We start from the raw sequence: 21,889 nt of genomic DNA, 5'->3' as shown, positions 1-21,889 counted from the left end.
AGTGAATACTGTTGAGGAGAAATTTTGAAATCCTGAGTTCAAAAGCTTTAGGAATTATGAGTCTGTATAAAGTTTGTTACTGATACATGAAGGCATTGTGCAAAACTGCTGTGCTGTGCTGCTAGGGAGTGGTAGATGTCTGTGAGACTTCCTCTTTCAGACCCGGCATTTGATAACAGGATGCTGAGTCGAAATCGAAATACGATTGGGCGAGAGGTATTGCTGGCAGAGAAAGAAAGATATTGAAATGTGAAAATAAATGTGTGAAGAAAGATGTACCTTAAAAGGCAGAAAGACATTAAACAAAAAAAAAAAGACATGACATTAAGCCCTGGCTTCTGTTTGTTCAAAGTATTCACATGACTTGGACATTGTGACACTTGTAAATGCTTAATAATCTGTCACGTTTTAGGCGAAGTAAAAAGGTATAAAGAGGGACTGCCCCTCTTGCATTTTGGGGAAAGTGTCGGTAAGCACATACCCCCATTCTTGCAAGTAGAAAACTCACAGGTCTTTTCTTGACACCCTCTGCAGAAGCAGGACTGAGAGGATATTTCCACGACAGAACTTGGCATAGTCGGCAGGATTCCTAACTCAGTTTTTCTCCCTAAAATAGGAGCGAAGTTTCTGACCAAACGGAGGAGGCGGTGTATACTGCCAGGACCGGGTCCTGAAACGCTGAACCCACTCACACCAGCATATTCCATCTATCTGAACTGTTAAGTTGAAATTGCTACTGCTTTGACTAGTTTAGCAAGCTGGATGAATGATAGCTATCTAAGTAATGACATGAAAATTAAGCTGGTTGCTAACTAGCATGTTAGGCTTACCTGGGACACGTTCACAGCAGAACTTGTCGTTCTGCCCACATTCACTGCTGCAACTGGGGCATTCCATCTGCCTCCCTCTGGACAAATACAACACAACACACCACACCACACCACAACACAACATAACACAACATAACACAACACAATGATGAGAACAGGCCATTCAGCCCAGCAATGCTCACCTTTACCAAACATTAAAGTGTACCTGCTGCTTAGTAAGCCTAAAAGCTAGATAGTATCTAACATAATCAAGCCAGAGACCACTCTCTGTGTGAAAAAATACTTTTTAATGTCTGTGAGAAATGTATTCTTTGCCTTCTGCTCTCTTGTTGTGCTCACCCTGAAGAATCGCCTGTAGTTCACTTTGTTAATTCCTTTAATTAATTTAAAAGCCTCAATCAAATCACCCCGAAGTCTCCCTTTACTAAGCTTAGAGAGACTAAGCATCTTAAGTCTTCATTACTTTTATTTTTTATTCATGGAATCAATCAGGTCTCCCTTCTTTGAACCTTTGTAACATCACACAGTTACAGCAAGAAGAGTCAAAGCACCTTGTACAAAATGTAGAAATGTGAGGTTGGAGACCAAAAGTAATTCTTCGCATGTCTGAAAGAGTTGAGACTACATTCATTTAGCAGATGGTGTGATCTAGAACAACTCACCTGGTTTTTGAGCAATGGTGCCAAACCAGACTAATAATAAGAAAAGACGTGTTGTATCACAAAAGTACAGGACTGTAGAGTCCTTGCAAATTGTGATTATCTTTCAATCAGGAGGAGACGAAAGCTTCAGCAAGTGCAAGTAAACGGGTCTATTGAAAAATACATTGAAAATGTTGCTGTTGTCTCGATGGGCTTTTAGAGTAAAGACTGTAGCTGGGCCACTGAAGATGCAACATTAAGAATAAGGCCAAACCACAAATAGAAAATGCAGTATTCTGAAATAAGCTCAAACCAAACAGCAGCTAAGGGAAGTGAGGAGTTCATTGAGATGATAAAAAAAATAAAAAACTAGAAATAAATGCAGATGTGGTCAATGTAGTTAACACTACACACAAATCTAGGTTGATATACAGACGTTTATTTTATACGTCATGAGGGAAATCTCTGATATCAAATTATAGAAAGTACATGGTTGCTAAAGGTGGTTAAATTACATTTAAGGGGGCAATGACTTTTTCAATCAATGTTTTATTGTTTGAAAACTTTTTTCACTAAAACAATGAAACAATCATTTCAATATTTACTGAGATTCCCTTTTCCTAATATTAAATTTTGTCTAAAGATCTGAAACCATTCGGTGTGAAAGATATGCAGTAATGGAGGAAATCAGGAAGGGGGCGTTTTTACGGCACTGTATGCACATTCTCAGCTTTGGCTTCAAGGTATTTTCTATACATTTTGGTTTCACCATGTACAAATGACAACACTTTTATACATAGAATGGAAAATGGTTGGCATTTATATAGCGCCTTTATCCAAAACGCTGTACAATTGATGCTTCTCATTCACCCATTCATACACACACTCACACACCAACTGCGATTGGCCTCCATGCAAGGTACTGACCAGCTCGTCAGGAGCATTTGGGGGTTAGGTGTCTTGCTCAGGGACACTTCGACACAGCAACCCTCCGACTGCCAGACAACTGCTCTTACTGCCTGAGCCATGTCGCCCCCGCATTTAGTATTGCATTAACACTGGGCATTTTCTGTGCATGTATGATAAGCTGTGAATAACACCAATGGGTGCCCTTGCCTCCCATGCCCAGCACAAAGTCCTGCATGGTCCTGTGCTATAGTGCTTTTCTGAATGCGTTTATATTAGCCAGTATATGAAGATGTTTAATTTAGCTTCACTTACCTATAAAATCTCTTCTGGAATCAATTTGGCTGCAATGTCTTTTCCGCAAAAGAATAAAGCAAAGTGTGAAGATGAAATGAGACTGATGCTCCAAACAGAGTGCGTTTCACAATGACCCAACCGTTGACGGTCAGGCAATGTTCCTGTGTCTGTTTTTAAAAATAAATTGGACATTAGTGCACGGGGGCGAACTCAGAGATATCAGACTGAAGTTGGCTGCAGCAGTAATCTGTTTCTGTCAGAGGGGGCCGGGCAGGCGGTTAGGGGACATGGTGGTTAGGAGATATGGCGTTATCCGAATTGCAAGAACGTTTCTGTAAATTCAATGGAATACATAAACAACCACACTTATAATATCTCCGCCCTTTGTTTGTGTGATCCACCCTTAAATGCATGTGCATTAAGGAGAGAAGCGCAGCTGGCCAAGATCTCAGGCATACGGCTGTTCTAGCCCCGTGCACCAGTTTGATACATATGCTGCATGTTTCCTGGGCGCAATGCGTCATGTGTGTGCCTGAAAATAGGCGCAAAAGGCTGAGTACATCTGATGTTCTGATCCGGGGGGGGGGGGGGGGGGGGGGTCCGCAAGGGCGCACCCCACTTCCACCATTCATGTACGTATGAGAGTTTGACATCTACGGAAAATAAAAAGGTCATTTTATTTTTTATACTATTAACGGCTTGCTTTATTCTTATTTATACAGCAGAATACAGTAATATGCCAAGAGATTTCATGTGCATCGAAAGTATGGCATTTCTACATATCAGACTACATTGCTCAATACCCAGTACATAGATTGACCCCATCAAAACAAATCATTCAATAGACACAGTGCATAGATTGCATAGATTAAACCATTCAAAACAAAATTTGCAAAGATTTCTACATTTACAGTTTACATTTTAGTCATTTGGCAGACGCTTTTAATCCAAAGTGATTTACAAGCGCATAGGTTCTTCCACAAGTCAAAGCATCACATCCATAACTAGGAAAATACATAGGAAGTGCTGTTTTAAAAACATGTTCTCACTTTGAGCCCAGTTCAAGGGACTGAACAAAATAAGTTCAAATCAAATGAAACGTTTATTTTTAATGTGAGAATGTGAATGTGTCTGGAGAAATTAATTAATTTGACAAAGTTTGAATTCAGTTTTCTAAATGGAAAAATATAGTGATAATGGTGACATATAACATATAACATATAGTGATGATTAGGCAGTAAGTAATTTATAACTTCAAACATCTAAGAAGGCAGTAATGTAGAGCTGATAATTGCCAATGACACCTGAAGGTTTTCTGCTTTCATTATAAGAATGATTAACCAGATAGAAAACATATTTGGGATTTTTTGTGAAGAAAAAAAAAAGGAGTCTTTAATATGGAGGTGACAATATGAAATTAAACTGTTGAAATATCACAGCCTATTTACTATCCTAATGAATGGAACAATGGACAGAGATCAGCCATGATGATTCAAAGGCAGGATTTGTACAGATAAATGCTGCATAGGTAATGATTACATTACATTACATTACATTACATTATTGGCATTTGGCAGACGCTCTTATCCAGAGCGACGTACAACAAAGTGCATATCCATAACCAGGGATAAGTTCGCTGAAAGACCCTAGAGGGAAGTACAATTTGAACTGCTACCTGTACAACAAAGATAAGGACGAGGGCCAATTTTTTTTTTTTTTTTTTTTTTTTTTTTTTAAACAAGAAACAAACAAACAGAGCAAAAGTGACCAAAGTTAACTATCAAAACACTGCTTACCTAGCCAACTAAAAAATACCGATACACAAAGCAAGTCACAGAGACAACAATTAAGGTTCACAGGGAGGTAGGGAGGGATGGGGAGAGGTGCTGCTTGAAGAGGTGTGTCTTCAGCTTGCGTTTGAAGGTGGGGAGAAATTCTACAGTTCTGACCTCAACGGGGAGTTCGTTCCACCACCGTGGAGCCAGAACAGACAGTATTCGTGAGCGTGAGGTGGAGGTTCAGAGAGGGGGAGGTGCCAAGCGGCCTGTGGAGGCTGAACGAAGAGGTCTGGCAGGGGTGTAGGGTCTGATGATTTTTTGTAGATCAGCTGGGGAAGACCCCTTAACTGCTTGGAAGGCTAGCACCAATGTTTTGAATTTGATGCGAGCCATGACAGGCAGCCAGTGGAGGGTAGTAAGCAGGGGGGTGACGTGCGAGTATTTGGGAAGGTTGAAGACCAGACGAGCTGCTGATGATGATAGAGGCAATGATAGAGGCAATATCAATTTATAGTATGAATATGATTTTATGAGTACAATGAGCTGCTGATGGTATTATCTCTCATAGAACCAGAGAAGACTCAGGGGAGGCTGCAGATATTCAACAGTGTCTGTGTCTGTGTCAGTGACCAGGAATTCTCACTCTTCCCAAACATCAGTGATGATTGAATTCAACTGTCCCCTTTTAAAATGTGGAGTGCTTGATTTGTATTGTATAAAACTTGCTGTTTGTTCATGCCATTCAACTTGGCTGGGGCTCTGTTTTGCTTAACCATTATGAGTCATACCTGTGAGTAGATTATTTGATATTAATGGCACTCAGAAGATGCATCTTCAACCCTACTGAAACAGGGGATGTGTAATCAATTAATTTTGATCTCCTCCTGTTTTCATCAAAAACCTTTCCTTCAGGTTTTCCATGGCTTGGACTGGGGTTATATCTCTCCAGTTGGGGGGAATTTCAGCAGGGTCGGCTTCATATTTCTTGGCAAACTGCTCGTTAAACTTGCAGAAGACGTACTTCCAGTAGTCTGAAGCCTGGATGCTGGTGTCAGGCTGGATGCGCCAGTCAGGGTAAATGCTCAGGTAGTCCTTGTATGGATGCCATTTCTCCTCTGTTCCAGTCAACCTGAAGTTTTTTTCACTGGCAACACTGGTGGAGCAGATATTGCTCACTAATATATGCGATTCACAATTCCTCCATCCCCCAAGGCCCTGAGGACGGTGAATGGAAGCAAAGTGCTCTGTGTGGCTCTTGCCACCAGCTTGCAGAAGGGACACCGCTTCCCACAGCCAAACACCCTGTTAAACAGCTCCTTCTGAGGCTGAAAGGGCAGTGAGGTCAGCCTGGCCCTCACATCTCCACCTTTCTGAAACTCCGCTCCGCTCTGCTCCATTTCATCCACAAGCACCTCCAGACACCGGGAAAATTCTTCTGCTTTGGCAGAGTTTAAGGCCAGGACTGCGCTGAGGGGGTCTTTGGGGATGACAAGCTCCTTAGCTAGGTCACTACAGATATCCTGAATGAACTGCTGAATGTTCTGGGTCTCCTCACCCCTTCTTGCTGCCTGTTCAGCTGCCTTCATCTGTGCATTCTTAATGGCTTCCTTTATTCTGCTAAGCATCACCTTCAGGCGATTCATCTCAATATCCCCAAGTCTATCTCTCTCTGAGAACTGCTTCACCATCAGCTTCAATATCCAGTCATGGACAAAGGTCTCATATTTTTTTATGTATCTCACAAAGTCCTGAAAGTTATCACCCTTAAGCAGCTGCTCAAGGACTGAGAACTGGAAGAAGGTTCGAGTGCTGAAAGCAATGGCTTTCTGCCCTGCCAACATTTCATCCACAAGGTCAGGGCCCAGAGATTTGGTGATGTATTCCTTCACCGCAGGTTGAAGACAGTTGGAAGTGAAATCATTGGCTTTCTTCTGACACTGGTCTCTTTTGTTGAACAGGTCCTTAAAGTCTGTGTAGTACTGTTGCTTGAACTGTTCCAGACAGTGACGAGGATCATTTGCATGGATGAAAGCCAGATGCATTCTTTTAAACTCCCGTGCTGCATGTCCACAGATGTGGATCTTCAGCTTGGCCTGAAATTCAGCAGTTGTTTCCAGATTCATGTGCCTGTCCAGGATTTAATCTACCTTGCAAAGCAACTCTATTGTGTATGTTTTATGGTATGTTTTATAGTTCTCATACTTCACTGCTTGCCATAAGCTCTTGGTCCATTCAAGGAACTCAATGATTGTGTGTGCTGACCTGTCTCCAGATTTTTGTTCCATAAACTTCTCAATCACATTCCTCTTGAAAAGATCCACAGACTCACTGTAGCCAACATTGACAGGGGCCATGGGAGGGTTGCCGTGCCAGAGCCCAGGGAGGTACCAGGTGTTTCTCTCTGGATCATACTCCATGACATCAGTAAATGTTTTGTTGTTTCCCTTCTTTTCCATCTTAGCTGCTGCTTGGGTCATCTCATTCAGCTGCTCCAGCAGAAGCTTCCTGTCTCTCATGTTACTGTCATGGGCAGAGATGTCTGGCACATTCTGGTGCACAAACTGACAGCAGGGTTTTCTCCCAACTTCTTTCATGCGCAGGAAGGCGTGCACCACAATCTGCAGGATATCGTTCATTTCCATGGAATTCTCCATGGGGATGTTGATGACTGTGATGTCACTCAGCCCCACCACCAGAGTGGCCAGTTCATTATCATGCTCATGACTGTCATCCAGCTGTGCCAACTGTGGTGCCTTCAAACCTTCAGTGTCAATAACCATGATGTAATCACACCCAAGCCGCACTTTAAAATCCTCTTTCACTCTGATGAGGAGCATGAAGGCCCCTCTGGTGCACCTGCCACTACTGACAGCAAACTGGACCCCAGACATGGTGTTCAAGAGGGTGGACTTCCCAGTGCTCTGTATCCCCAGAACAGTGATCACCCGGATCTTACATTTATCCTGTGTGAGATCATGGAGTTCTTTCAGAACCTGTGTCACCCACTCCAGAGGAATATTGCTTGAGTCTCCATCCACCAGCTCAAGAGGAAAGCCCTCCTGTAGCAGCTTGGCACAGAGACGTGGCAGGCGCTTAATCTCTGGGGTGAGGGCCTTGGGGAGTGAGCAGGCCGACTCGTACAGCTGACCCATTTCCCTCAGGAAGTGCTCCGTCCCCAAGGAGCAGCTGGAGATCTCCCTGTCCAACTGTGCAATGAGCTCCTTGTTTTCTGAGGAACTCTGACACTCTTCCTTGTACTTTGCCCAAAGAGGTGGAAGGCTTTTGCGTGACAGATTATCCAGATTGATCCTCATCCACTTGAGGAAATACTTGCACTCCTCTGTGGAATTGCACATCGCGGAGATGAAACGGGACATAGAATCGGAGATGCTGTGAGCCCTCTGCTGTTCTCTGAGCTCCTGCCTCTGATCTGCAAGCTCATTCTTGTAAACTTCTATGTTTTTCTCCTCAGCATTTTTCATCCTGCACTGTTCCTTCTCCAGTTTTGCCAGCTGTTTCCATGCAGTCCCTTGCAAGGGCAGCTCTTTCTCCTTGAAGCTCGGTATGTCAGATATTCTTCCTGTGATTTCATCAGCCTTCTGCTTGCCCCTCTTACAGTGGATGTAATTTTCATCAACATGGATCCCAAGCTCATATGCAAGAGCAGACATCCTTTCAATGCTCATTTTTATGTTTCCCTCTAAAATACCCTGGATAGCCAAACGCAGGTTTTTGTTGAATTCTGCATCATTCCTTCCCCAATGCTTTATGATGATGTTACTGGGTTTTGTCTCAGAAACAAATTTCTTGAAGTCATCCTCATTGAAGCTCTGGCTCTGTGAATTGATGATCAAAAACCAAGGGGTCTTAAAGTGCTGCGAGTCCAGAAATTTGTGTTCAAGCTTAAAGTCGTCGCAAAACACAAATATAGCAGTCGATGTGCGGCAGAGGAAAGCGTACTGAGTTTCAAAGTCTCTGAGGTCCCCACGGAGGTTAGCTATAGCCAGAGGCTCAGAGAAGATGTCAATTTGTTTGTTCCCACTGGGCAGATACCAGCTGATTTCCACCAGCCCATTGGAAATCTTCCTTGGGGTGTCACCACACTCCATGTTTTTGTGAACAAAGGTGTCCTGGTACTGCTGAGGGTTGCTGAGGACCTGGTTCAGAATGTGAGACTTGGACATGCTGCTGTTTCCCAGCCTCACAAAAGAGACCATGGGGAGGTCAGAGAGAACAATGCTCTCCTCCACAAACCCTCTTTGGTCCTCCAAAGAGTGTGGCTTGTACTTTTTCACAATATCTCTCATGGCCCACAGCATTAAAGTGCACTGCTGGGTATCACATGTAGGAAGCAGCAGAGGCACAGAGAACTGGCACATGGACATTTTCAAAGCCATCTCCTGCTGGAGAAAGCCATCTGAGCACAGAAAAACAGCAGTTATGAGGTCAAGGGGGTTGACTCTGTTGCTGTGGTCCTGCGGATTGTGCTCAGTGCTCAGTAAACTATCCAGATTTTGGGGCTCTGTGTCCTGTTCCGAGGTACAGCTCATTCTACGAAAGGACTCATTCACCATCATCAGTTTCCTCAGGAAACACCATGGCAGAGATTTCAGAGACTGGATGTTTTCATCAGATAAAGTCTCTCCATCAATCTGCAGCACCTGGCTCAGAGTCAGCTTGTTCCTCAGGTGGTGTTCCAGTCCCAGGTCACTCAGCAGCTCCTCCAGACTGGTTCCTGTCATTGGGGATGGAAGCTGCATTAGTACACATGCACAGTAGTACAGTAATAAAATCATAAGAATGCAGATACATACACTTGCACATCAAAAAATGACTAAAGTTCTTGGCAGACTGAATGCTTCGTACTCCTGAGTGATGCTATGGCCAGTGATTGTACCCTGTTCATCATCAAGTCATCTCTAGCCCTGGACCGTGATTCTGAGGTGTTCAGGGACACTTGTATGCAGTGATCCTCCCTGCCGAGTCCCTCCCCCCTCAGAGCTGCTCCCTCATGCACAGGCCTTACTGGGATCCTAGTGTTGAACCAAAGTCTGATGCCTTAACCTTGCACCACCATGGAGCTCCCATACTAAAAACATGTCTATTTTTAAACATGTTATACCGCATTTTAATAAGAGGCCACAGAAATGTATTCTTTAATTAAGTTCATTACAGGCTTAAAAATCACTGCTGCTAGAGCAATAGACCCTGGCTGTCACTCGGTAGGTCACATGGAAACTCACTATTCTATTATGATCCTGATTTTTGTCTGTGAGTTTCTTTGGTATTTTTGTAAATTCATTATTTTTTATTTTCATGTCTGGTTTTCTGTTTACATTCATTAGTCTTTGCACTTGTCTTCCCCTGTGATGTCTGTGTCTGAATGTTTCTGATCCCGAGTCCCCTGTCTGCGTGCTTCACCATTTGGGTGGTTTTGGAATTTTCCGGTTTCCCACGATTCCTTCTGTCTCGCTGTTCTTATTTCCTCCTTTCTCTCCATGTCATGTTTGTAGGAGGGAGGCGAAGTGTGACTCTGCCATTTGTGAGGAGCCTGTGAGCTGGGGGTTCTGGAGGAAGCCAAAGTGTGACTCTGCCATTTGTGAGGTGGGGGTTCTGGTGTGTGTCAAAAGGGACAAAGGACAATACTGTTTGTAGTACCTTTTGAGGAGTTCCAGACCAGTGACGCCAAGAAGATAAGGGATAGATATATGGTGGGTGGATGAGCGGTTCCCGTGAGGGCCATTAAAACTCCCGGGAAAAGAATGTGCCTAATATCTTATGACCCCACACCTGGTCACTTCCAGGGGGAAAGACTCCGGGCAGTACCACAGTGCCCTCAGGGCACTGCTGTCATTACCCCAGGGACTACTCTCTTGGATGAAAACCTCAAAACTGTTGTTTAGATGGTCAATAGACCCGGTACAATATTGTAAACATTGCCCATGTGATCCTGGTTGTATTGCATTATGCCCATTGTTGTAATAACAGGAATTACATGTAAAATGGATACACAGGAGGGAGGTTTCATGATAACTGCACCATAACAAAACATTAGGATAATCTGTTTGGTATGGATGTGATCCAGTAAAATCAAGGAATCAGATGAGATACATTTCATACCAAATGGATTTTAATAAACCATAGTTTCAATAACTCAAGGGAAAACCTACACGTCCTCTCTTGGTAATCATCTAATTTTCCCTACGCAACAACCCCCAACGGTGGGGGTCTAAATTCCAGATTCGACGACCCCACCAGGCTAATTTATGGCACTGCCGCCTGGATAAACACATGATTTGGCATAAAAGCCAGGGAGACAAGCCTATCAGGGAAGATCGTACTCGACTTCCCACACTGTGCATACTTTGTATATGTGTGTAGCGAAAGCAGGCTGGGTAAGACTATTTCACTCTTTTCTTTTTATCTTCAATTTGTCTTTTCGTAATTGACTGTGTGATTCTACGCTAACTGCCTACCCGTCTGCAAATAAATTATTTTGTTTGTAACTTGCGTGATCTCCATGACTCTAATTCATCTTGTACCTTTTCAGCCTAAATTACAACTGAATATTGAGGGGGACAATGGGGACCAAGGACTGACCAATCGGCAGTCCCTTGGTACAGGTGATAGTTCTAAGCTGCTAAGTTTCTGCCAACATAAAGGGTCGGCTATGCACGGCTCTTGTGGTTTGACGCGAAGGGAACCCCTGGGCGTTACGGCGCTGGTTCCTGTCAAATTATCTCTAAGGAGCCCAGTTAATGCTGCGCCGACCTGGGCTCGCAACTATCATGACAGTGTTGCTTGTATTGTGTTGACTGGACCCTCAGCCTCTGAGTTCTACGCCGAACTAAGAGCTTGGTACCCATGTGATAGTTCTAAGCTGTGAGGCCAGCAAGTTTCTGCCAACTTAAAGGGTCGGTTAGGCATGGCTCTTGTGATTTGACGCGAAGGGAACCCCTGGGCGTTACGGCGCTGGTTCCTGTCAAATTATCTCTAAGGAGCCCAGTTAATGCTGCGCCGACCTGGGCTCGCAACTATCATGACAGTGTTGCATGTATTGTGTTGACTGGACCCTCAGCCTCTGAGTTCTACACCGAACTGAGATATTCAGCAATAATGTTAATCGCGAGAACATATATTGAGCAATAGTGGCGCAGGTACGAGTCGAGTGTAATCACTCCCGAGGTTCGCGTAAATTTCAAAACCAAATTTCTAAATTATATATCTTAAATGGAGTCAGATAAACGAGTGGAACGAGAGTAACCACTAAGCTTTCAATACGGCCCCGTTTACGAACGGAGAATATTAGGAATTTTACTGATCTGTTTCTGGCCAGTTGTAAGCGGGATATGGGGCAGGTCAATCCATATCCGACCCGTGGCAACAGACCCAGTATATTCCTAAACATAATTGTGCTCTGTCCGTGTGCGGAGGATGATAATTAAAATTTTTCATTCACTTCTAAACAGCCAGGAAAGAACACGTCGTCCCTTCACCTCCAGCTATTCCCTCATTGGTCTAGCTGTGCAGGTTCTACATGTTTGTAGATAGCACTAATATACTACTCCCAACTAACACAGAATGAATATGTTCATCTAACAAACAAATTAACATTCACTAGTTTTGGGTATTTGTAATTTAATCACGTAACTAAAAGACTAACTCTACCTCTATTTCAATACTGCTCTATAACTCCGCCTCCCTGTTCTATCCCTAAATTGCTTGCCTCGATTCAGCCAAGTGTTCACCCCTGCTCTCCGCTATCTCTACATTCCCTAACTCTGGGCAATTGTCTACTCCCTAGTCCGGAGCCGTTTGTATTACGTGTGTCTACGTGAATCCAGTCCCGCGTTTTCGTTCCTCCCTCATCGTTGTATTTTTGCCCTTCTATGTGTCTCACCTGATGTTTATTTGTTAGACAGCCCTCACTCCTATGCCCCGCCTAGTTTGTCTCATTCCTCATTCATTGCAATTTAAGTTTTCTGGAATTCTTGTTTATGACCCCTGCCTGCTTCTCTTCTCTTGTTTTGTGGACTCTGCACCTCTGCCCTGCTTCTGCACTGCCTACCTGGTTTTGCCTGTTTGGATTATGCTCAGTTTGCCACTCATCGACCTGGCCAGTGAACCAATCCTTTGTCCAGCACCCCTGAATATGTTACTGGCTCCTCTTTTCCACCACTGTGACAATTCTCCACATGTGGGAACATGGGAAAGGGAAGTTGTGTTAGGTTTCATGTTTTTCATGTTGTTTTTTTTTTTATGTTGTTTGCGTTTTTGTGTTTTTGTTACCTCCGTGCACACCGTAGTCTCCCTGTCACTTCATTCATTGGTTTCACCTGTTTCACTTCCTGTTTGTTCCCCCACCTGATTCCCATTCACTCTCTTTACCTGTGTATAAAAACCCCTCTGTCTGTGCAGTTAGTTGCCAGATTGTAATGTGCTTATTCCATACTGTCCAGCGTTTTCGTATTGGTACCTGTTTTCACCTGTTTCGTCCCCGACTATCAAGTTTAGCTTATTCCTTCTGTCTTGTTCTGACCCGTAGTTTTTCGACCCGTTTCTGTTTATTCACCTTCGTTTCTGGATTGTGTTTCTGTTTAAGTAGCCTGTTTGTTTTCGACCCATTGCCTGTGACCATGACTATTCTTTGGATTATCCTCAATACATCTGTTTGCTGGAGACCCTTTGCCTGGACTATCGCTTATGAACTGCCTTATCCCTGCTATAACTGTTTGCTGGCTATTGACCCTCGCTGTACCAACCTACCCTGAGGAAATAAAGACCTTATTTAACTTTCGTTGTGGTCTCGCTATTGGATCCCCCATTCTGAGTGCCTGATAAGTTGTTGGAAATATAGAGGAGAATAAGTATCGAGGACAATTAGTCAGACGGCGGAAGTCTTTATTATCTTTATGAAGGCGTGCACCGCAATCTGCAGGATATCGTTCATATCCGTGGAATTCTCCATGGCGATGTTGATGACTGTGATGTCACTCAGCCCCACCACCAGAGTGGCCAGTTCATTATCATGCTCATGACTGTCATCCAGCTGGCGCATACACTAGAAAATTGCCTTAACATTTAACTTCCATATTTTAAGACGAACAGAAAATGAATCATGGGATGAAAGATTTTGGAACCATGGTTTTACAGGAGAGGGAGCGCTTACTTGTGCTGGAGGTTCTGGAGATGCTGTCACTCAGTGCCTTATTGGTGGCAGAGGCAGGACAGTTTTCTGTTCCAATGCCGCTGTCTGCTGCCCGGAAATTGGGAGGAGTCCATTCTTTGCTGTTCCACCTGCCCCTGGGGTCCACAGGCACTTTCACAGCTACAGAAAGTGTGAAAACATATTTGTTTTAAGAGACAGCAAATTATTTGGCAAAATTATGTCTGATTATTTGGATTACAATTTAATTGTGTACAGAGCTATCAAAGCCATCGATTGTAAACACTTTTCACATCCTGTCACGGGCCCAGTCTCCCAAATATAGGAAAGCAATTTATACTGTACAATGACTCTTAGTGATCATAAATAACTAAACATGCCCGAATGGTCCTGAAAATGAATGCCATTTCAGTTTGAATCCAAATTGAAACCAGCGAGAAACATGTTGATAAATTGTGTCCAAGAAGTGAAAAGAGGAGGATTGTGGGATATTGTGGGATTTGACTTTGGACTGAGTTGTGAAATTGTATTAATTAAACGGTAGTTTGTTCTTTGGGAATGAAATGGCAGTGTGTTTGTTGGGGATGAGATGGCAGTGTGTTTGTTGGGAATGAGATGGCGGTGTGTTCATCAGCAGGACAGTGTGTGCAAAGCTGTACCCTTGGGTATTGGAGTTGGAGATATCGCTCGCTTTTCATCCTACAGGGAGAGAGACAGAGGGAGAGAGAAGGAGTTAAAATAGCCTTTTCATTTGAAATCCATGTTTCTGTGAGGACCTGAGAAAGAGGGCCATAACATAAAGCAATGACAGCAGTAGAGTTTAATAACAGTGTAATAACAGTGTAATAACAATTTAATAACAGTTTACTAGGCATGCAATTGCAGAGTGATGATAGTACAACAGTGTAATGGCAGAGTAATAATAGAGTGTAATTAGAGAATAATAACTGTTATGATACTGTAATAACTGCGTAATGATACTGTAATAATTGTGTAATGAGAGTATAATAGCAGTACCAGTGCTTTGGACACCTGGTGGATGGCATCATGAATTCCACGGCTGTGCAGCTGAAACACCTTCTCTGCCACTGGGAAGCAGTCTGAATACACAACACACCACACACACACAACACAACACAATAAACACACAACACAATACACACCACACACAACACAACAGTCACAATACATACACAACACAATACACACACACAACACAATACACACCACACACACAACACCAACAACATGCAAACAATACAGCACTGTGACCATCATTAACATTCAATACTGCATCTCTGCCTCATTCAGACAGAGATATGAACCTTGCTTGTCTTTCCTGCTAACCGTTACACCACTGACACTGGCTGTCAGACACTAAATCACTGACGGACACACTGACAGACTGACTAACTGACTCATTGCCTGAGATTGACTGGCTGGCACATGCCTCTCCTGTTCTCACCATGGAAAGAGGGGCGTTTTTGGGGGCTGGGGTCCCAGCATCTCTCCATGAGGTCAATGATCTCCCCCAAGCCCTCAACTGCTGCCCTGTTCACCCCCTCCAGACTGGGCCTGTCCCCGTCCTGGACCCAAAGCCGGATCACGCAGTGCTTAGCATCTGAGAGAGGGATGGACAGAGAGAGAGTTTCTGTGATGATGAAGAACATGCAGGAGATAGACCAGCAGCACAAGTCACTTATGAGCTGTGGTCTCAGGATGGACAGAGTCACTCACCACCATAGGGCTCCCTGCCAGTGATTATAGACCAGAGCAGGATGGCATAGCTGGGAGAGAGAGAGAGAGAGAGAGAGAGAAATGTAAATCAGCAGGAATGGCAGATGCTGTGGCCATCAGGAGGAGCTGGAGGTGGGGGTGGGGGGTACCTGTAGGAGTCAGAGGCGGGCGTGGCTTTGTAGGATGTTTGGAAGGCTTCGGGGGGCATGTAGCTTAGCGTGCCTCTCCCCTCCCCCTGCCCCCCCACACTGGAAATACTGCGCATCAGTCGGGCCAGACCAAAATCTGTGATCTACAGAGACTAAGAGCTGAGCCCAGAGAAGACCCCCCTCACTCAGCCCAGTGAAGAGCCCCCAACTGAACCAAATTATCACACAACACAAATTATACTAACTACATACATAGAAATGAAAGCAAATTGTGAAATACAGGAACACATTGATCAAGTGCAGCCTCAGTGACCACAAATTGGCTATAGAGACTGACACCAGCACACATCTGCCCAGAGAAGACCGGATGTGCAACCATCAGTAGATTGTGAATCTGTGAGCTACAGAGAGAGAGAAAGAGAGAGTGAACCAGCCCAAAGGTGAGCGAGAGATTAACCTCAACATATTGATGCACGGAATAGCAATGCTAGCACAGGCTATGCTAAGGACAGGCAGGAGTGAGAGGGGACTCGCCTTGGCCCAGAGGCCTGGAGAGATAGAGGAAGCCTGGGACTCGCCTTGGCCCAGAGGCCTAGAGAGATAGAGGAAGCCTGGGACTCGCCTTTGCTCCGAAGCCGTGGTCCAGCAGCACGTTGCTGGGCTTGAGGTCGAGGTGCAGCAGTGGGGGGGAAAGCTTGTGCATGAAGTTCATGCCAAGAGCCACCTGATGAGCCAGGCGGAAGGCCAGGGGCCAGGGAGGGGGGCCCCTCAGCCTCTTCAGGAGGGACTCCACAGACCCCCTCTCCATCAGCTCCATCACCAGGCCCATCTGGCTCGAGAGCCACCTGCCAGGGGGAACCCCCCGGTACACCCCAAAAACACGCACCACATACGGGCTCCCACCCTGCTGCATGAACTCAGCCTCCTCCTGCAGAGATGCACTAGAACTGAGAGAGGGAGGGGAGGAGAGAGAGAGAGAGGGAGGGGGAGGAGAGAGAAGGAGAGAGGGAGGAGAGGAGAGAGAAGGAGAGAGGGAGGGGAGGAGAGAAAGCAAAGGAAAGAGGGAGGGGAGGAGAGAAAGAGAGAGGGAGGGGCAGGAAAGAAAGAGAAGGAGGGAGGAGGAGACCGAGAGGGAAGAGATTTTTTAACATTACTTAAAATCCATGTTTCCTGTATGTGTGTGTGATCATATGCGTACATGTGAGTGTGATTGTGTGTGTATGTGTGTGTACATGTGTGTGATTGTGTGTGTACATGTGTCTGTGTGAGTGTACATGTATACATGTGTGTGTGTGTGAGATTGTGTGTAGATATGTGCGTATTTATGTGTGTACATGTGTCTGTGTGTGTGTACATGTATACATGTGTGTGTGTGTGAGATTGTGTGTAGATATGTGCGTGTTTATGTGTGTACATGTGTCTGTGTGTGTGTGTACATGTGTACGTGTGTGTGTGTGAGATTGTGTGTGTGTACGTGAGTGTGTGTGTGATATTACCCATCATCACGATGCAGTAGTTTGATTGCCACCTCCATCCCCAAATCTTTGTGTTTGGCCTTATAGATCTCTCCAAAACCCCCAGATCCAATGACAGACCAGTCCTGCAGTTTGCAGTCTTCAACCAATCCAAAATGCTGCATTTCTAGGACAGAAAGACATTAAAGGTGAAGTTCACCCAAAAATGAAATTTCCACTTATCCAGAGTACTATCTATCCAACCAGATTGTTTCACTGACACAAATGTTCTAGACAATTAACACTTTGCCCCAGAATGCTGGTGTACTAAACTTCTGCTTGCGAGGACACAGTTGAGTCCTGACAATCAAATAAATAGTTCTGGATTAAAATGTGCATTTTTGAGCCGTGTTGATGTTTGCGAGTAACTGTCATTTTTGGCACATTGATTACCAGAAAGCAAGCGATTCCTAGAGGACCGTTATTTCTGCATCTAAAGAAGCAGTGAAATCTCATCTCAGCAAAACTATCTGAGGGATAGATAGGACACTGGATGAGTGGAAACATGCTTTAATTTCATTTTTGGGTGACCTATTTTCATGATTAAATGTTTTAAATTGTATAAACTTGTGTATAAACACTTCATATTTCATGATATGATTTGTGCACTTATACAAGTAGATAATGATGAGTGAACTGCATTCACTTTATAAATGTAAATGTAAATCTTAAGCTTAAATCGTAAACTCATTAGGAGAGGGCGGGGGGTGCATTGTTTTGATTGTTGGTGCCAGAAATGGTGGTTTGAGTATCTCAGAAACTGCTGACCTCCTGGGATTTTCACGCACACTAGTCTGTAGAGTTTGCAGAGAATGGTGCAAAAAACAAAAAAAACATCCAGTGAGCAGCAGTTCTGGTCAGAGGAGAAGGGCCAGACTGGTCAAAGCTGACAGGAAGGTGGCAGTAATGCAAATAACCACACATTACAGCAGTGGTATGCAGAAGAGCATCTCTGAACACACAACGCATCAAACCTCAGGGGTGCACAACAGGGGCCGATCCGTTTCAAGATTTTGTGCCAACTTCTGGTCTTAATTATTAAATTGACTCAATCATATCTTTTGGCACCGCTAGGAATTGTGGGCCCCATGAAAAAATACCCCCTACCCCGTTTTTACCGTCATGATAATTCTTATGCCATGAAAACACATGTAGGGCCTATGTATTAGGGAAGATATTTTCTCACTGCCCTGTGTGCCATTTCTCAGAGCAATGTTATGGACAATAGGTGGTCAACACCATTCTTCTTCTTGCAGAAATCAGCCAGAAGCCATATTTCAAAAATCTAATATAATTTATAAATATTATAAATATATATAATTATAAATATGCAAACGCTATATATAAATAAACCGCACATATATATTACATTAATGGCATTTGGCAGACGCTCTTATCCAGAGTGACGTACAACAAAGTGCATACCCATAACCAGGGATAAGTGCGCTGAAAGACCCTAGAGGGAAGTACAATTTCAACTGCTACCTGCACAACAAAGATAAGGACAAGGGCCTATTTATTATTATTTATTATTTATTTTTTTTAAACCGCAACACGCAAGTGTGTGAACAAACCCCCTAACTAGCCAAAAACTGCTTACCTAGCCAAACTAAAACATCCTGATACACAGAAAGTAAATCACAGAAAGACAACAACTAAGGTTCACAGGGAGGTAGGGAGGGACAGGGAGAGGTGCTGCTTGAAGAGGTGCGTCTTCAGTTTGCGCTTAAAGATGGGAAGAGATTCTACAGTTCTGACCTCAACAGGGAGTTCGTTCCACCACCGTGGAGCCAGAACAGACAGTAGTCATGAGTGTGAGGTGGGTGAGGTGCCAAGCGGCCTGTGGAGGCTGAACGAAGAGGTCTGGCAGGGGAGTAGGGTTTGATGATTTTTTGTAGGTAAGCTGGGGAAGACCCCTTAACTGCTTGGGAGGCTAGCACCAATGTTTTTAATTTGATACGGGCTGAAATCTGTGTATCAGATGGTGGGAATGAGATGAAGAGTTGGGTATCGTCTGCATAGCAGTTGTAGGATAGACCATGTGCAGTGATAACAGGGCCAAGGGAACGAGTGTAAAGAGAAAAAAGAAGCGGGCCTAGGACTGAGCCCTGGGGAACTCCTGTGGCAAGCGGCCGAGGTGTCGATACCGTACCAACCCAGGCAACCTGGAAGGAGCGACCAGAGAGGTAGGACTCAATCCAGTCCACGGCTGTGCCACAGATCCCCGTTGCTGACAGGGAGGACAGGAGGATGGAGTGATCCACAGTGTCGACGGCAGCAGAGAGATCTCGTCTGTTAGGGGAGATGTAATGTGCAGGTCGCACCCTAGACAGTCGGTGGAAGATGACCACACAGACAAACTTGATGACATGGCGCTACAGTGCCCCTTAGTTGAAAAAGGAGGACAGATACAGTATGCACCATTCAGCCATTCAGCAGATCATGTGGGATTCGATGGACACAGAACTGTGGTGTGGGCAGAGTTCGGCGGCTGTATCCAGATGAAATAGACCCGTCAAAATTGGAAGGAGAAGAGCTAAAGGAAGAAGAAAGTGTACAGAAGTTCCTACACACATTCCAACACAAATGGAGAGAAGAGACAGGAATTCCCTGCAATGCAAACGCCACCGCACAAAACTTGTTTAAATTGATGGTCAGAAAGGGCCTGCTGCAACCAGTACAAAAAGGGTGGACCAGGTGGCAGGGCTAATGAAGATGTTCTCAGAACACATAACCCACCATGTGGAGCAACATCGAAAGGAAAAGAAAGATGCAGACGAATAAAGTGAGCTGCTGGCCAGCCAGTTTACACGGCTACAGCTGGGGAAACTCGCTACAGCTAAGAAAGACAGAGACGGAAAATAAAGACACAAGGCCCAGTGGTGCGAGCTGAACAAGCTCAACCCAAGTTCAACCGTTGTGGCTCCAGTGACTGCAGCAATGCCTCAGGTGCAAAACCCCCAAAAGCAGATGCCGATTCCAGCTGAATTAAATTCAACAACTCCAACAGCTGCCCCAGCCCTGCCAGTCCTGTACATGAGTACGTTAATCAGTCTGGAAGTGGTTATCGGCCCCCACAGGGCAGAGGGGGAAAGGTGCGGAGCATTCCGGCAGGGTGGGGGGAGAGGCCCACCTAGAGAGCTGAAAAATTGGGGACAAATGGGCAGAGCGTTGCAACAGGGAGGTCTACTCGGACAGCCATTAAATTACTCCAATCAAGGACCACAAGGGTCAGAGAACCAACCCAGGGAGGACGTGTGTTGGGGATGCAACCAAGCCAGACATCCAATTGTCCAACCAACCCATGGACAGGTCCAGCAGCAAACTGGCAAAGATGCCCAGAGAAGCTGGAGGGAGATTAATGTTTCTACACAACCACAAGAGGAACCCACCATACCAATGATTATTCATCAACAAGAACACCAGTTCATGGTGGTAGACACAGGTGCCATTTACTCATGCATTGGGAAAACCAACTACAGTATTGAAATACCCCACAAAAGAGACTGTGAACATGGCCCCTATAAACAATTAGACTATGCTTAAAGATGCAGTTCACCCAAAAACTAAATTGAAGTATGTGTCCTCCTACCCAGAGTACTATCTATCCATCCAGACCATGTCACTGAGATGTGACAAGGTTTCTTGATTTCACAACTATTTTAGATGCAGTGATATAGATGGTGGGATGGTGGTCTGGTAATCAATGAGCCGAAAATGTATTTTTGAAAGATTCAACAGCAATGTCTCTTTCTAAACACAATGGCACAGTTACCCCAGAGTACTTGGGTGCTTCGGTGGAAACTTCTGCCTGCATGGACACAGCTGGTGAGTTCCAGCAATCCGAGAAATTGTTCTGGATGAAAATGTGCATTTTGAGCTCTGTAGATGCTCCAGAGTAACTGTGGCATTATATTTGGAAAGAGATGTTTGTGTTGAGTTTTTATAATGTTATTTATCGGTGCAGCTAGGCTTACCTGGGACAGGTGTCCTTGCAGAGCGCAGATTGCAGCCACATTCACTGCAGAACCTGTCATTCTGCCCACATCCCCTCCTGCACTGGGGGCACTCCATCTTCCTCCCTCTGGGCAAAATCACACAGTTACAGTTTTAGTTTAGTAATCTTGTATTTTAATGAATACATGCTAGCCATTTTAGTCTAACTCATTGAAGAGTAAAGTGCTCAATTCACTGTAGTAACTATTTAGATCAGCTCTACTCATCATTGTCAACCTGACCTTTGCTTTACAAGGCAAAAGCCTTGTCTTATCAAAATCTATATACACTCACTGAGCACATTATTAGGTATTTATTAGACTTATTTTTCAGACTTCTACTGCTGTAGCATATACACTTTGAGTTTTGATGCGTTGTGTGTTCAGAGATGCTCTCCTGCATACCACTGTTGAAATGTGTGGTTATTTGCGTTACTGTCACTTTCTTGTCAGCTTTGACCAGTCTGGCCATTCTCCTCTGACCTCTCTCATTAACAAAGCATTTCTTCCCACAGAAGTGCTGCTCACTGGATTTTAGCTTTTTCCCAGGAGATCAGCCGTTTCTGAGATAATCAAACCACCCTGTCTGCAACAACAATCATTCCACTCTCAAAGTCACTGAGATAAAAAAAAATTCCCCATTCGGATGGTTGATGTGAATATTTACTGAAGCACCTGACCCGTATCTACATGATTGTATGCATTACACTGCTCCCCTAATTGGCTGATTAGATAATCGCATGAATAAGTATGTGTAAAAGTAAAAATGTTCCTAATAAAGTGCTCAGTGAGTGTATAGGATTACCACTCAAGGAGTCTAGCTGTGGAAGAAAAGCATAAATCCCTTCCAAGAAAAGTATGCCAGAAGTGTTTTTA

At 44.4% G+C, this 21,889-nt stretch overlaps 2 protein-coding genes across 2 annotated transcripts; both read right to left on the bottom strand.

The window, feature by feature from the left end:
* Window positions 1–871: 871 nt before the first annotated feature.
* On the bottom strand, window positions 872–9,194 carry LOC133141628 (up-regulator of cell proliferation-like). The gene is made up of 3 exons (XM_061262193.1): window positions 6,792–9,194; window positions 5,712–6,545; window positions 872–907 (listed from the first exon to the last, which is right to left on the bottom strand). Exons 1-3 carry the CDS (start codon window positions 9,192–9,194, stop codon window positions 872–874), a joined length of 3,273 nt encoding a protein of 1,090 aa, XP_061118177.1.
* A 4,989-nt stretch (window positions 9,195–14,183) lies between these two features.
* LOC133141627 (receptor-interacting serine/threonine-protein kinase 4-like) lies at window positions 14,184–17,143 on the bottom strand. The gene is made up of 7 exons (XM_061262192.1): window positions 17,001–17,143; window positions 16,127–16,451; window positions 15,505–15,647; window positions 15,356–15,405; window positions 15,084–15,239; window positions 14,636–14,718; window positions 14,184–14,317 (listed from the first exon to the last, which is right to left on the bottom strand). Exons 1-7 carry the CDS (start codon window positions 17,141–17,143, stop codon window positions 14,249–14,251), a joined length of 969 nt encoding a protein of 322 aa, XP_061118176.1. The 3' UTR covers window positions 14,184–14,248.
* Window positions 17,144–21,889: the final 4,746 nt, after the last annotated feature.

Source organism: Conger conger, chromosome 12 (genome assembly GCF_963514075.1).
Source record: "Conger conger chromosome 12, fConCon1.1, whole genome shotgun sequence".
In the NCBI taxonomy this organism is placed as follows: domain Eukaryota; kingdom Metazoa; phylum Chordata; class Actinopteri; order Anguilliformes; family Congridae; genus Conger; species Conger conger.
Note: the sequence above shows the minus strand (reverse complement) of the source record. Positions and strands in the feature narration are given on the sequence as shown.